The following is a 12,159-nucleotide window of genomic DNA, read 5'->3' as shown; positions in this document are numbered from 1 at the left end:
GTGCAGGCATGTCCTGGGTACTACAGGCCTGCGGATAATAGGTAATAGGCATCAGGGTGCTTATTGGCAAACTTACTTACCTTCATCCTCTTCATCATCATTTAGCAGGGCTTCTCGAGAACATGTAGTCCTCCGGTGATTTTTCCTTTCCAAAACAGTTTTTCTTTCAATTATAGTCTCCTAAAAGCAGAACAAAGCATGAGGTATGCTTCAATGAAGTGTCTAAAAACTTATAGAGGTCACAAAAGATATTTCTAAATTAGTGTGTCAGTAGAAAGAAAGGGAACATCAGAATAGAAAGGGATAGTAGATCTGTCACCTCTATATAAATCCAAAAATGCATAAAATGAGAAGGTGATATTAAGAGCAGGACATTAATTTCATTCAACTTTAGCATCTTCATTCCTCAGGCCTCTTGGGGAAAGCTCCCACTGAAGAGAGCATCTGCTAGAGTAAGAACTATGTAGTTCTTCCTACTTTGTACCAGTCTAATTAATGAAATCTAATTTGTTGATCATTAGTGACCTGTTATACAAGTACTAAAAACATTAAATGCAATACAGTGGGTAATATCTGCATCATTTATCTTTAAAACATAACTATTCTTGTACATTATTGATTCACTCCTGTTTATACTTAATGGCTTCCATATTCCGTATGCAAGAAAATTCCCCATTTTGCAATAATAAGCAATGTAGTTTTAGATGCTACATACATTGGAGAAGGTCTGATAAACCCAGAAGTAAAATTTGGCATAAATAGAGCAAATTATAACATTTTATTCCAATTATGTTCAGTGACACAGTATTTCAACCATTGCATTTTTTTCAAATTAAAATGTTTTCCATGTAAAGAACAGTTACAAAAGAAGTTGGGAGCTCATCTTATAATAACCTTCTCTAGGTCTTGGTCCTGTCGATTCATGAGTGTTTTCCAGTGTTCAAAGAGTTCAGTCTCCGATTTCTGAATGTCCTTGAGAGTCCCTTCTCTTTGAATGGTTCCATCCTTCATTGCAATTATCTAAGAAGTCAAAAATACAAGTTGTCAAGGAAGTATTATATTAAACTGTATTTATGGAGTTTGCTATCAGTGATGTGGCCACTAAAAAAAATATTAAAATACAAGACCATTCTATGAATCAGTTTGGATATCATCAAGACCTTTATAAATTAAAGGAAAAGGATATCCTACTTTATGGTATGACTCAAGACATTTCTCATTTCAGCATACTGCAGACTCTCCATCATGCACCACTTAGAGAGAGGACTTTGAAAAGATTCAGTATACAGCACTATATTCCCCAAAGGTGCACTAGATGAACTCAGCCTATTGCACAAACCTTCTCTTTTTTTAAAGCCGACTTTTCTTTTAGATCCCACAGATCTAGATATATTAAAAATGTGAAATGTGAGTCATTAGCAATTGAGCTGTGATTCCTTCCCACTGTTAGTTTAAAACAGCTAACTTCAAAACATCTTTATTTTATATTAATTGCATATTTCCTTAGAACAATCCTGTGCTTGATGTGCTAATTATCATGATCATAAACTCATAGCAGGTGGCATGAGCCAGTGAACTGAACACAAATTTGAATATAGAACTCACATAAAATGAAATGTTACTATTTATCACTTGAATTACTAAAGCATTGACATGCTGCACTGAAGAAATGTGGCACTGCTGTATTAGAGGGGAAATAGCCAGGAACTTCCTGTACTTCAGTCCCCTGCTACTAACTTGCTACATGCTTTTGGACAACCAACTTAACCCATCTGTATAACTTCAATAACAAAGCTAATGAAGCTGCCCTGAGAACACTTAATGGTGTGGCTACATGTGCACTTTATTGTGGAGTTGATTAATTAGCTCCACAGTAAAACGTCACTGTCTACACATGCACCCATATTATGGAACAGTAAATTAAGTAACTCCACCATAGGATAGTACTGTCCAGGACAAGTACTATCCTATGGTGGAGTAATTTATGCCACCACAAAGCACATGCAGATGGTGACTGGGGCATGAGGGTGCTACAGTGTCAGGGATGCCTGCTGCTGAGCCCCCCACTGTAGTACCTTCATACCCCAGCCAGCCCCTCTGCTGCTGAACCTCGGACCCTCTGCCAGCCCATGGCTGCTCTGCCCTGGCTCGATGTTCTGCAGTCCTGGGCACATATCTAAATGCTGCACCCAGGAAAAATAAACTCTGTTGTGAACTGTAAAGTAGGTGTAAAACCCTGTCATTCCCATCTGATACCATTTTGCCCTGTCCTCTTTTGCACTGGTATAACTGGCTGTAACAGGTACAGTGGTAAAGAAGGCATTTCACTGGACTTCATCGTTTTTCCATTTATTTCACCTTAGTTCTGTGGGCTGTGATACCCAGACATATGTTTTCCCCTTTGTGCTTAAACAAACATTTTTTTTCAAAGGACACAACATAAAATCCATTTTTCTTTTGACTCTCTCTTTTTAAACCTCCCACGTCCATGAGGAAGGTTATTTTTTTTTCTTTTCTTTGTTCCTTGCATAACTCTCCCTCAGGCTATAAATAGATGTCACCCAATGAAGCAAATCTGCTGTGCTGGGATCCAGTACAGTGGATCCACTTCAATGGGCCACCTAATCGTCACCTGCTGCAAGGCTCCCAGGGCATCAGGGATCTGATCTTGTGGGACAGCTACAAATGGGGGACCCTGGGGTTCCCCTATTTGCAGAGGTATTTCCCAAGTTGAGGTGGGGCCACACAATATGCATGCCTGGGGAATCTCCTTTCAGGGCATTCCTGGGATGAATGTCTGCAAGTGGGGAACCTGAAGTTCCCTTATTTGCAGTGGCATACCCTATGATACATGCCCAGGGATTCCCAGAGCATGAGTCTGTCTGCAGATAAGAGAAACTTGGGCAGGCATCTCCATGGCTTCAGGGGTCTGATATAGCAAGATCTGGAAATGGGAATAATTCCAGGGGAAAGCAGGATCAGGTCCTTGAGGCCTCAGAAGCACCTACCCCAGGCCATCTGGAAGCGCAGGTAGCTCCAGGATGCCCATACTCCCCCACCATAAAGCAAACAGATGTCTGCTGTAAAAAAGGCAGCACAATTTTATACTACCTATGTCATACCCACAAATGTTGAGCATTTGTTGCATGATGATGGGCATGGTTGCTTGTTTGCTTGGCCCTTGTGCCACCACAAATACTTTTATGATAAAACAAAAGTGACATCTGTATTCAGCCTTAGAGATGAGAAAAGATGCAATAGCAAAGAGGAGGATTAGCTGCCCTTCTGGCAAACTGAAGAGTGCATAACTTGAAACAGAGGTCATTATCATGATAACAACCTGCAAATTTAGAGCTGTCACCACATTAAATGAAAGGACAGGCTTTTAGTGACAAGCTGTACTGACACTCAGCTCTCATTCTGCTGTTACACTTAAGTGTACACATTCCACAGACTTTTCAATATTGAGGGCCCCTGGGAAATTCTAGGGGATTCTGGTGATTAAAGCTTTCCAATAATACATATTAGATGAGAGAGAAGCACATTTCAGAGGAAATTATTTTATAACTTTGGAGCCAAGCCTGGAGGGTACTCTGCCCCCTCACATAACTATTAATTACATGCCAGTGCCACCCCTTCTGCTCTCATGTACACAGCTTGATAGCACTGTAATTATATCAAGTCTCATAGAATTACTCTGATAAACTGGTATGAAAGGGAAAAAAAAAACACAGCATCTTCAACCAATAACTTCAGCTGAACTCACTAGGGCTTAAGGTGGCTCAGTGACTCTCAGGAATGGGGCTAGGTGAAATTTTCCACCCAAACTGTTTTAAAATGGAAAACTGCGGACTAGACATAATGTGATTTTTTTCGAACGCCATCTACTTTCCACAAAAAATTCAGTCTCCAGTTGAACAACTGAATGACTGATGATAAAAACGTTTTAGTTCTGCTGCTGTGGTGAAGCTATAATTTGTGTCCCTCATGCTTTCCTTGTCTCTGGTTCATTAGGTATATATCAGCTCCCATGGTGTACTGTCTCTCCCAGTACACCATGGGAGCTGATCTATGGCAGATATAGTATGACCAGAAAACCATCCCCTGGTGGAGAACTGGAATAGTAGGCATCTGAACTTTCTCCCTCTCTGAGTCACTGGCATTGCACTGATGTATGGAAACACTTCAAGTTTTGAACAAAAATATTTTAGATGTTAATTTTCATTAAAAAATTGACAACTAGTGTTGTTTTGGCTAAAAATTTCCACAGTGGGAAAAATAAACTACTCCTTTGGGGATTCTGCCCAGCTGTTTACAAGTGACATCTATAATTCAAATTATATAAGTTTTTGAGATGTTTATTAATGAACTGTGGCAATAATTAGTCCAAATTATTTTGTTCTGACTCAGGCAAAATTCCTGTTGGCTTTAATGGGAGTATTTTCCGAAGAAAAGACTACATATTCTGACCTAATCAGATGTTTTATTAAAGGTTCCATCTGTAAATACTTAACCTGCATAGCACATAAACTTGCATAACATCATGCTTAAGTTTATTAAAAAAATAATAAGTTTACATAATGTTAATAAAATAATTCACATAAAATGTCAAATCATGGCAACAAAGATGTCTCTAAAGCCTGAGAAGAGGTTGGAAAAGGGAAAAATACTAACCTGACTTAATCAGTTGTCTTTATGCAAAAAATATAATTTTTGGCAAGGAGGCTCTAGGTACTGCTTAAAAATGGGGAGGACAGGGATGCATGTCAGGATGGAGAGAACTGTATATCCTAGGAATCAACCTGAGCAAAGGCGAAATTACTTTTCTCCTTCATTATGGTACTGCCCTGAAAACAAAGCTACTGGTACATGACCCAAAGAGCAGGTCAGAGTAGACATTATAAAGAATGAAGAATGCATTATAATTACAGTTGCTCAGATAGAGGATAACTATGTGGTATTAGCAAATGGCAGATGAATCCTGATAGGAAACTTAATTGCAATAATCAATCCTTAGGATCAGGAAGGCATGTGATATTCTAGTAAAATAATCCCACGATGAGTAAGTATATATAGCCTGAGCAAACTGGTAGAAGGTGTTGCACCAGTTTGTTCTCTCTTATTCTAGGCTGCATCTTTGCAACACGGTTTAGCCCTAAGCATTAGTTTGAAAATTAATTGTTAAATTCCTTGGCTAAAGTCTTGTTCCTAAATAAAATCCTGTTGTAGCTTCTAATAAAACCATCCCTTCTCCTCTCCCCACCCTTAACTTCAAAGTAGTTTGGTCATGATAGAAACAACAGTCATAGGTCTTCAATGACTTAAAATCAGGCTCCTGCCTGGGAGACTTGAAGGCTTATATTAGTCTTCTTTAGTTAGTGACATGAATTTGTTGCTGCAGAAAATAATGATGTTGCAAACTAACAACAGTGGTGTTTTGGAATCAAAGAAGAAGATATGATACAGAAACACAAACAATTAAAAGGGCAGGAAAAGAAAATGGCAGGGGAGATAGGCCCCCACTACAGAAAGGATATGGACAAATTGGAGACAGTCCTGTGGAGGGCAACAAAAATGGTTCAGGGGCTGGGGAACATGACTTATGACAGTGGTCTCCAACCTTTTAAAGTAGGTGATCACCTTTGGCATTTAAAAGCAACCCAAGTTCTACTGTGTGCTACTGCCACCGCTCTCCCCATCCCCTGCCCAGCAGGTAAGTCTGTGGGGAGGGAATGGGGGGGCAGATTGAGGCAGAGGGAGAAAAAATTATTTGGGGGTGCACCCCCCCAGCAAGTAAATCTCACCAGGCCAGGGCCCTACTCAATTTATCCTTGCTCCTGCCTCTACGGCATAGTCTCTCACTGCTGGGGCCTTGATCTAGCCCCGACCCCTCCCCTCCCCCATGGACTGACCTGCTGGGCTGGGGTGCTTGCGTGCATGCACATGGGCACTCAGCCCCCTACCCTAGCCTTGGATTTACTCCAAGAAGCTACGAGATCTACTGGTGGATCGAGATCCACTGGTTGGTGACCACAGACTTATGAGGAAAGACTGAGGGAACTGGGTTTATTTAGTCTAGAGAAGAGGAGACAGAGGGGACTTCATAGCAAGCAGCCTTCAACTACCTGAAGGGTGACTTGAAAGAGGATAGAGCTAGACTGTTCTCAGTGGTGGCAGATGACAGAACAAGGAGCAATGGTCTCAAGTTGCAGCAAGGGAAGTTTAGGTTAGATTTTAGGAAGAAATTTCTCACTAGGAGGGTAATAAAATACTGGAACAGAGAGGAGGGGGAAGCTGCATTCTTGGAGGTTTTTAAAACCCAGCTAGACAAAGCTTTGGCTGGGATGATCTACTTGGGGATGGTCCTGCTTTGAGCAGGGGGTTGGATTAGATGACCTCCTGAGGTCTCTTCCAACTCTAACTTTCTATGATTCTATGAAAAAAAATCCTTTCCTATCCCAGCTGATTAGCCATATCTCTGGGGTTTGTGACTATATGAGTCATCATATGAAAGCACACCTTTCCATAGAGGCAATAAGATACAAAATGTATAATTCAATAATTAAATAGAATGTTACAAAAGGTACTAGCAAATTGCCCATTAAGAATGATGGGGAAGGGGGGCCAGCAGGGACAGAGCCTGCATCCTAACCCGCACCCCTCCCCCCCCCCGCCCCCACTTTGGGTCTAATCCTGCCCCCCTCTCCCCATTCAGGTCTGACCCCACCCTCCTTTGGTTTGACTCTACCCCCCACCCCCTTGTGTCCACCCCCACCCCCTGTCCGGGTCTGACCCTGGCCATGGCCCACCCCCTCCCCCCGGTTCAGGTCTGAACCTGCTCCCCCTCCTCCCCCCAGTTTAGGTCTGAACCTACCCTCCCTCCCCCTGGTTCAGGTCTGACCCCGCCCAACCCCCTCCCTCTCCCCCCTGTTCGGGTCCGACCCCCCTCAGTTCGGGTCTGACCCCACTCCTCCTCCTCTTACTTTGGGTCCAACCCTGCTCCCCACGCTCCCCCACTTTGGGTCCACCCCCACCTCCTCGGGTCCAACCCTGCTCCCCCTACTTTTGCTCCCATTCAGGTGCAACCCTGGCCCTGCTGCTTGTAAAGTGCTCGTGGCAATTTTTTTTTTTTTTGCCACATGTGGAGGTGGGGCAGAGGGAGCTGCCACACCGGCTGCTGCAGGAGGAGGTGGTGCAGGGGAGGGGCTCCCGTTTTAACGCAGCTGGTCCTGACCCTGGCCACCCCGCTGCACAGCCAATTGGCGCATGTGCAGTTGAGCAAAAGCCTTAAGGACAGACAGACAAAGCCTTTTATTATATTAGAATATTGAAAAGTAAAGTGCCTATTGTGATGTGTCATTTAGTATTAAAGTAACCCAGGAATTCAGATGCAGACAGAAGTGCAACTCCCCACTGTAACTGGGAACACTTTGCAGGAAGTGTTCTGAGTTATAACAATCCCTGGACCAAACAGAAGTTCACTGTTGGTTCCAGGGGGAAGGGTAATCTAACTGCTGGCTGCCAGCCTGCCGCCGGTTTCCCCCAGCAACAGCCCTGCCTCCCTGCAAGGCTGCAAAGTTTTCAGAACGGGAGGGGGGAAGGGAGCAGAGGAAGCTCATTCTAAGGGTTCCCCAGCCAGTGCTGGAGTGTGGGGTGGGTGAATTGGAGCCTCCCCCCCACACCTCAGGGGCCCCACCACACCTACCCCACCCTCCAGTGGCAGCTGAAACTCCCCCAGACTGAATTCCTCCCACTCCATTTTCCCCCTCCCATTCTGAAAACAGTGACTGGCTGGCAGGCAGGCAGACAGCAGTTATAGAAGATGCTCTGTTTTGAAATGTCTTCATCTGACTCCTTTTGCACTGAGGGTTCAGAATTTCACCCAATTGGCCATTTTTGAATAAGTCTGCAGCTGTACACTTGTGTTGGGTCACAAGCTATAGACCACTTTCTATGGCCAGACTGAGTTGTTACTTCTGTCTGTGCCTGAAGTGTCTATTTTCTTCTCCCTTCACCTCAGTTTTCTTGTAGTTTTCCTTCTGCAAAATAATTGCACAATAATGTCAAAGACATGAACAACTCTGTTCATTTTCTGATAACTGAATTGTTTCAAGGCTGTAAAGAGAACTTTTTTTTAAAAGTGACTAGTGTTTTTAGGTGATGAAGATAACTGAAAAGGGAACTGATTTTCATAAAGTGCTGAGCACCTAGCCTCCCAAGGTAGCCAGCATAAATTATTTAAATATGTCTGAAACTGGAAACTCATATTAAGACATCCAGATGATGCTGAAATGCAATAAGAGCCCTGCTATAACAAGAGAAGTGAAAAGATGACAACTTTCTTACCCAGTCAGCATGGGGTAGGTACTGTAGTTTGTGAGTGACAAGGATAATTGTCCTCTTGTCTTCTCTTAGCATTTTCAGGATTCCTTCTTGCATAAGATGGTCACTTAAATGGATATCCAAAGCAGAAAATGGATCATCCTATGCACGGGCAGGTGGGGAATGGAAAAAAAATTAGCTATGCACCACATTGCTGCAGCCTGGCTTCTAAAGGATGTAATAGAAATTATACATATTAACATTGATGCTGCTATCAGCAAAATCAGTTGGATCAATACTGATAACAAAAAGATTATCAGTAAATCAAAATTACGCTGTGGCTTTTCAGACAGCCAATAATAAAGCAGGAGTTATTCTTTTGAAGTTAATCTGAAATATAGTAATATTAGCTGAACCTGTGTTTCAGTTTATTTAGTGCACAGGGGCACAACCAGTTTCTTAAGTTGCACTGTGCAGATTGACAGACCCAACCCAGGGTAGTTGACTAAGTTGAGGGTATATGTATCAGAAACTTCCATAGAAATTGAGTATAATCAAAACTTAATTTTACTTGGCAACATGTTTTCCTGCTGGTAAGGTATTTTTTTCCCACTTATTAGAAAACATAATTTCATTATTGAAAAACCACCATGGCAGAAAGCTTGATCATTTCTATGATCTGGAGCAGATGTTTACTTTAACAACTAAATAGAGGAAATTAGATTCATTTTGTCCTATTGGCTCACTGATTTTCATCAGATTGATTGAGGAAGGAGCAAACTTATATTTTTGTCTTCAGGATTTACTTATTTGATCCTGTTTATATTGAGTTACAGATATATGGGCTGTGGCTACTGGTACTAATATTGTTGGTAAGATTTACATGGTCTTTTCACTGGATGTTATTTATTATGATAAAGGTACGGATTCTTTTTCACTTGGAAATTTGCTCTTTCCTCCATCCACGTAGTGGACTTCTGGGTTGGATTTTCAAAAAGCACTGAGAATTGGGTTAACTCCACTTTCTGTCATGAACATCGAATTCAATGGGAACAAAATTACTCTTTCTTCCTGAATTTTGGACTAATTTTGTATTGAGATTACTTTTGAACTACATTTTTACTTGTGACCATATATGTAATTGCATTTGGTTTTCTTACATACTTGATTAAAATAGTAATATGAGGGAAATAAATGGTGATGAATATTGTAGCATGTATGTAATGGTAACCTCACACAAGGAGCATTTTCTCAAAACACAGCATAGTGTGACAGTCACCCACTTCCACATAAAGTTCTTGGTAATATTACAGCCAAAATCTGAGTAATGTTAAAAACCATATATGAAATTATCAGTTGGTTTTCTGAGTTCCCTTGTTCTTCTGATTTGGCTCAGAACCCATGATTCTCAACCAGGGTGCCATGAGATATTTTCAAGGGTCCACAGGGTATTATAAAATGTTAGCACTGTTAGGTGTGCAAGCATGATTCACAAGATAAACCCAGAGATTTCAAACAAGAATTCGCACTGTTAAAATCATTGTTGTGATCTTTCTGAGTTTCTGCACAGAAGAACTGACCTAATATTTTTCTGTAGCCAAAAAACAAGTGAAAGCTAAGAGCTGGCATTTTCTGAGGGGTGCCTTGAGTCTAAAAAAGGTTGAGAAATCATTGGTCTATGCAATGATGCTCTGTTATTGACAGATGGAGGCCCCATATTAGCTCTGCTCCACTGCAGCACTTGGCCAGACTACTATATACCTCTGCCGGCCCACTATAAGTAGCTGGTGTTGTGAAAGGATTTTAAGTCACTAGGAGGAGTCGTGCAGTTGTCATGCAACTTACTCGTCAGTCCTGGGGAGAGGCCTGTGACTCTGCCCTTTCTCAGCTCCTGGGAAAAGATGCGTGACACATGGCTATATCCACATGGCTAGCATGCAATGCTAATTTAACTCAGTTGCAGAGCATCTTCAAAAGGCTATGACCTTGAGAACTAGGCTTCAAAAAGAAGCTCTCAGCTGACAGAGACAATAAACCCACCAGTGTGTAGTATGTACTTTGGTTTCCTAGGCACTAGTTCAAAGGCCTCTTCACTCTCACCATAGCAGCTTCACTCATGTGGGGGTAGGATATATCAAAAGCCATGCCAGGTGAGCAAGGAGCTTGTTTCTCTGCAGGAGAGATGTCTAACACAGGATGACATTAATGTTATTGCTGGGATAACTTGGGATATTTTTACATACACTGTGGATGTTAAACCTCTAATTGTGAAAAAATAAATGAAAGTGTCAAAGCAGAATTTCATCTGATACTGAAGAGTTAACTCCACAGCTTGTATATTTTTTATCTTCATAGCTATCTGTTCACCTGTCGTATTTAAGGGTGGCTGTTGTACAGGTATTCAGTTTCTCCTGGAAAAGTCGCTGCTTTCCCAGGGGAAATAACGAGTGTACAGACATTCAGGATTTTCCTCACAGAGTGAAAATGGCCAGTACGGGGGGAAAACAACATGGGAACAACCAGGGTTGAATCACTCCTGGGAGAGTGAATGGCTGTACAACTTACCCTTTTGAGAGAAGCCACAGCACAGTCATCCAGCATCCCAGGATGCTTTGTCACCCCCTTTCCCCCACTCTCATGGGAAGACAGCAACAGCTTGCTGAATTCCACTGCTCCCAGCCAAGCAGGGAGCAGAATACACCTCCTTTACAATCCCACGTATTGCTGCAGGAAGACACAGGCTAACCCTGAGCATTCCAGGTCAGCCAGTCAGGACATCCTTATGCAGTTTTGCAATTCTGTTGCAAGGCAGACAAAACAGTCTGCAGTGCACACACTGAGATTTATGCACAGGGGATCCCTAGCTGTGCAGCATCAGCACTGACAGCTATTTGCTCTTCAGGTGCTCAACATGTCTGTTCAGGTATCTCCAGTAAAGTTTTTCTACCAGGAGAACAAACCTTGAAGAATTCTCCGAGATCATTTGAACCTGTGGATGCAGACTTTATATTTTTACATTGTATGTCAGGTAAAATAAAGGGTGCACATTAGGAGTGGTTCAGAGAAACAGAACTTTGTGTGCTGCCCTGTTAAAAATCCTGAATGATTATACATAGTACTATGATTTACAGCACACAGATAATGGTCCTTACCAGGAACACAACGCTTGTCTGCTGATAAAGTGCTCTGGCCACACTGATGCGCTGGCGCTGCCCTCCAGAAAGATTAATACCCTGGAGATATGCCAATAAAACAATAAACAATTGATCACAGAATTGTTAATTTAATTCTATGGCTGAAATGTTAATCTAATTCTATGGCTGAAATGTTTCTTTGTTAATGATGATGTGGAAAAAAGATTAAGGATGGAAAGAGCCCAGGAATAACTTTTTGTAGTCTTGCAATTCAACTAGAAAAAACAGCACATTAGTTGCCAGGAAAACTGGACCTCTCCATTTTGAATTCTGGGCTATATGTACAGTATTGTAAACATTATTAAAGCTTTTCCTTCAGATTACACTGACTTGCTGAAATGTTCCACATTTTCTCTTATGAGCTAAGAGGAAAGGTCTAAATAATCTCAATTATATGCTGAAAGTGGCTTTTTAAATGTTTGTCCTCCTTTCTGTATATGTATTTCAGCATTATCAAAAGTACTTTTAAGTGAATTAGGCCAGATTTCAAAATGTGGAAGCAGCTGGGTGTCTATTACTTAAGACAGTTTGCCTTTGAAACTTCTGGTGAAATAGAAAGAAAGGATAGAGATTGCTTATACATATTTGTTTCCTTACAAAATCCCCCAAAATGTTTTCAATATATTTTCAATTATACTCTCCC

The 12,159-nt window shown here is 41.7% G+C and overlaps 1 protein-coding gene across 4 annotated transcripts in view; it reads right to left on the bottom strand.

The window, feature by feature from the left end:
* Positions 1-12,159, bottom strand: part of ABCC8 (ATP binding cassette subfamily C member 8) — a 154,203-nt gene that overhangs the window by 37,844 nt on the left and 104,200 nt on the right. For all 4 annotated transcript variants that reach the window (XM_006277172.4, XM_019477068.2, XM_019477069.2 and 1 more), the window contains 4 exons: positions 11,475-11,555; positions 8,347-8,484; positions 895-1,020; positions 81-180 (listed from right to left, as the gene is read on the bottom strand). In XM_006277172.4, the coding sequence (XP_006277234.2) occupies positions 81-180; positions 895-1,020; positions 8,347-8,484; positions 11,475-11,555 (445 nt within the window). The remainder of the gene's footprint in view (positions 1-80; positions 181-894; positions 1,021-8,346; positions 8,485-11,474; positions 11,556-12,159) is intronic.

The sequence above is a fragment of the Alligator mississippiensis genome, chromosome 2 (genome assembly GCF_030867095.1).
Source record: "Alligator mississippiensis isolate rAllMis1 chromosome 2, rAllMis1, whole genome shotgun sequence".
Lineage (NCBI taxonomy): Eukaryota > Metazoa > Chordata > Crocodylia > Alligatoridae > Alligator > Alligator mississippiensis.
Note: the sequence above shows the minus strand (reverse complement) of the source record. Positions and strands in the feature narration are given on the sequence as shown.